Source organism: Sinocyclocheilus anshuiensis, unplaced genomic scaffold (genome assembly GCF_001515605.1).
Source record: "Sinocyclocheilus anshuiensis isolate Anshui unplaced genomic scaffold, SAMN03320099.WGS_v1.1 scaffold3329, whole genome shotgun sequence".
NCBI classification, from domain to species: Eukaryota; Metazoa; Chordata; class Actinopteri; order Cypriniformes; family Cyprinidae; genus Sinocyclocheilus; species Sinocyclocheilus anshuiensis.
The window spans coordinates 55,430-56,777 of record NW_015557070.1 but is presented as its reverse complement, the minus strand read 5'-3'; the positions used below and the strand labels follow the sequence as shown (position 1 = coordinate 56,777).

Sequence of the window (1,348 nt, the reverse complement as noted above, 5' to 3'; positions counted from 1 at the left end):
CTGTGTGTGTGTGTGTGTGTGTGTGTCAGACTGCAGTGGGTCTGTTCCAGTCTGTGGTGAAGACGCACCTGCTGCTGATGGCGGGCGCACGGCGCACTCACTCGGACCCGCTGTAGCAGCGCTTCAGAGATCTTGCGCCAAAATACGCCGAGTAAACACGTGTGGTGAAGACGCACCTGCTGCTGATGGCTGATAGAGGGCGCACTCACTTGGACCCGCTGCAGCAGCGCTTCAGAGATCTTGCGCCAAAATACGCCGGCAAGGTAGTAAACACGAGTCCATTTTACCTCATTTATTTGACTGACGAGAAAGTGTTAATTAAGAGGATGATGGGGTGAAGTCTCACTGTTTCATTCTTTAATGGGATTAAGAGCTTTTGTCCTGATTACACAAGCGCTGCGCCCCACTGACCCTAATATTCCCACACATGCCAGATCCTTCCAGAACTTGCAGAAATATTCCAGACTGTATGAGACTGCTAAAGGTTTTGATTGATTAGGGCAATATTTTTCATTTAAAGTGACGGACTGTTCATATGCGGTACACTTTAAGACAATTATCACATGGAGTAATTGCAGTTTACAGTCAGATTAATGTTTCTGACACAAAACAGCACTGCACAGATACATTTACACAAAATCTAACTAATAAAACTGCTATAAACTAAAACTAAATAACTAATATAAGATAAAAAAACAGTAGAAACCCTCATAGAATTTGTAACTGTAGAAAGCCTGATTGTATTGGTTTTAATGGAAACTGTAATGTTCCCTGTGGGTCTCTACTGGTAGCTTGTTGCCTTCTATTGTTGGGTCATTCTGTGGAAACGTCCACTTTTCTGTCCCTAGCCTTTACAGAAATATTACACTTGAAAAACAATTTAGCGTTACAATTTTTGTATATTTTAAAATAAAACAATGTGTTATTTGAACAATTACACCCTCTTGAGCCATCAATGTGGCAATATTTATTTTTAATTAATTATAAAAAATTCCAAGCACCACAAAACTGCTCGTCCCCACAGCCATGTACAGAGGAAAAGTGCTTTATTTTGAGGTCAAAAACAGTTTTTTTCTACCATTTAAAATACAATGATGTATTCATAACTATCAAATATATGATGTAAATGACATAAAAAAAACAAAATGCCAAATAAATATTATAAAATATATAATGAAAGTAGTGGTCCCCTGGAGTTGTGTCACTGGTGTTACCGTTTAACAAAAATAATTTCTTTTGAAATAAAATCACACTGATGACATCACTTGACTGCCTTCCTCCCATTTCCTGAAGATCTATGAAAAAAGGCCCATGTGAAGTCCACTGTCTCTTTTCAGTTATCAGAAAT

At 38.6% G+C, this 1,348-nt stretch overlaps 1 protein-coding gene across 1 annotated transcript in view; it reads left to right on the top strand.

Annotated features, from left to right (window-relative positions):
- The window catches only part of LOC107676712 (endoplasmic reticulum resident protein 27-like), a 7,734-nt gene extending 6,417 nt beyond the window's left edge, over nucleotides 1–1,317 (top strand). The window contains exons 5-7 of the mRNA XM_016471356.1: nucleotides 30–56; nucleotides 165–263; nucleotides 1,294–1,317. Coding sequence (XP_016326842.1) covers nucleotides 30–56; nucleotides 165–263; nucleotides 1,294–1,317 — 150 coding nt within the window. The remainder of the gene's footprint in view (nucleotides 1–29; nucleotides 57–164; nucleotides 264–1,293) is intronic.
- The last annotated feature ends 31 nt before the right edge of the window (nucleotides 1,318–1,348 follow it).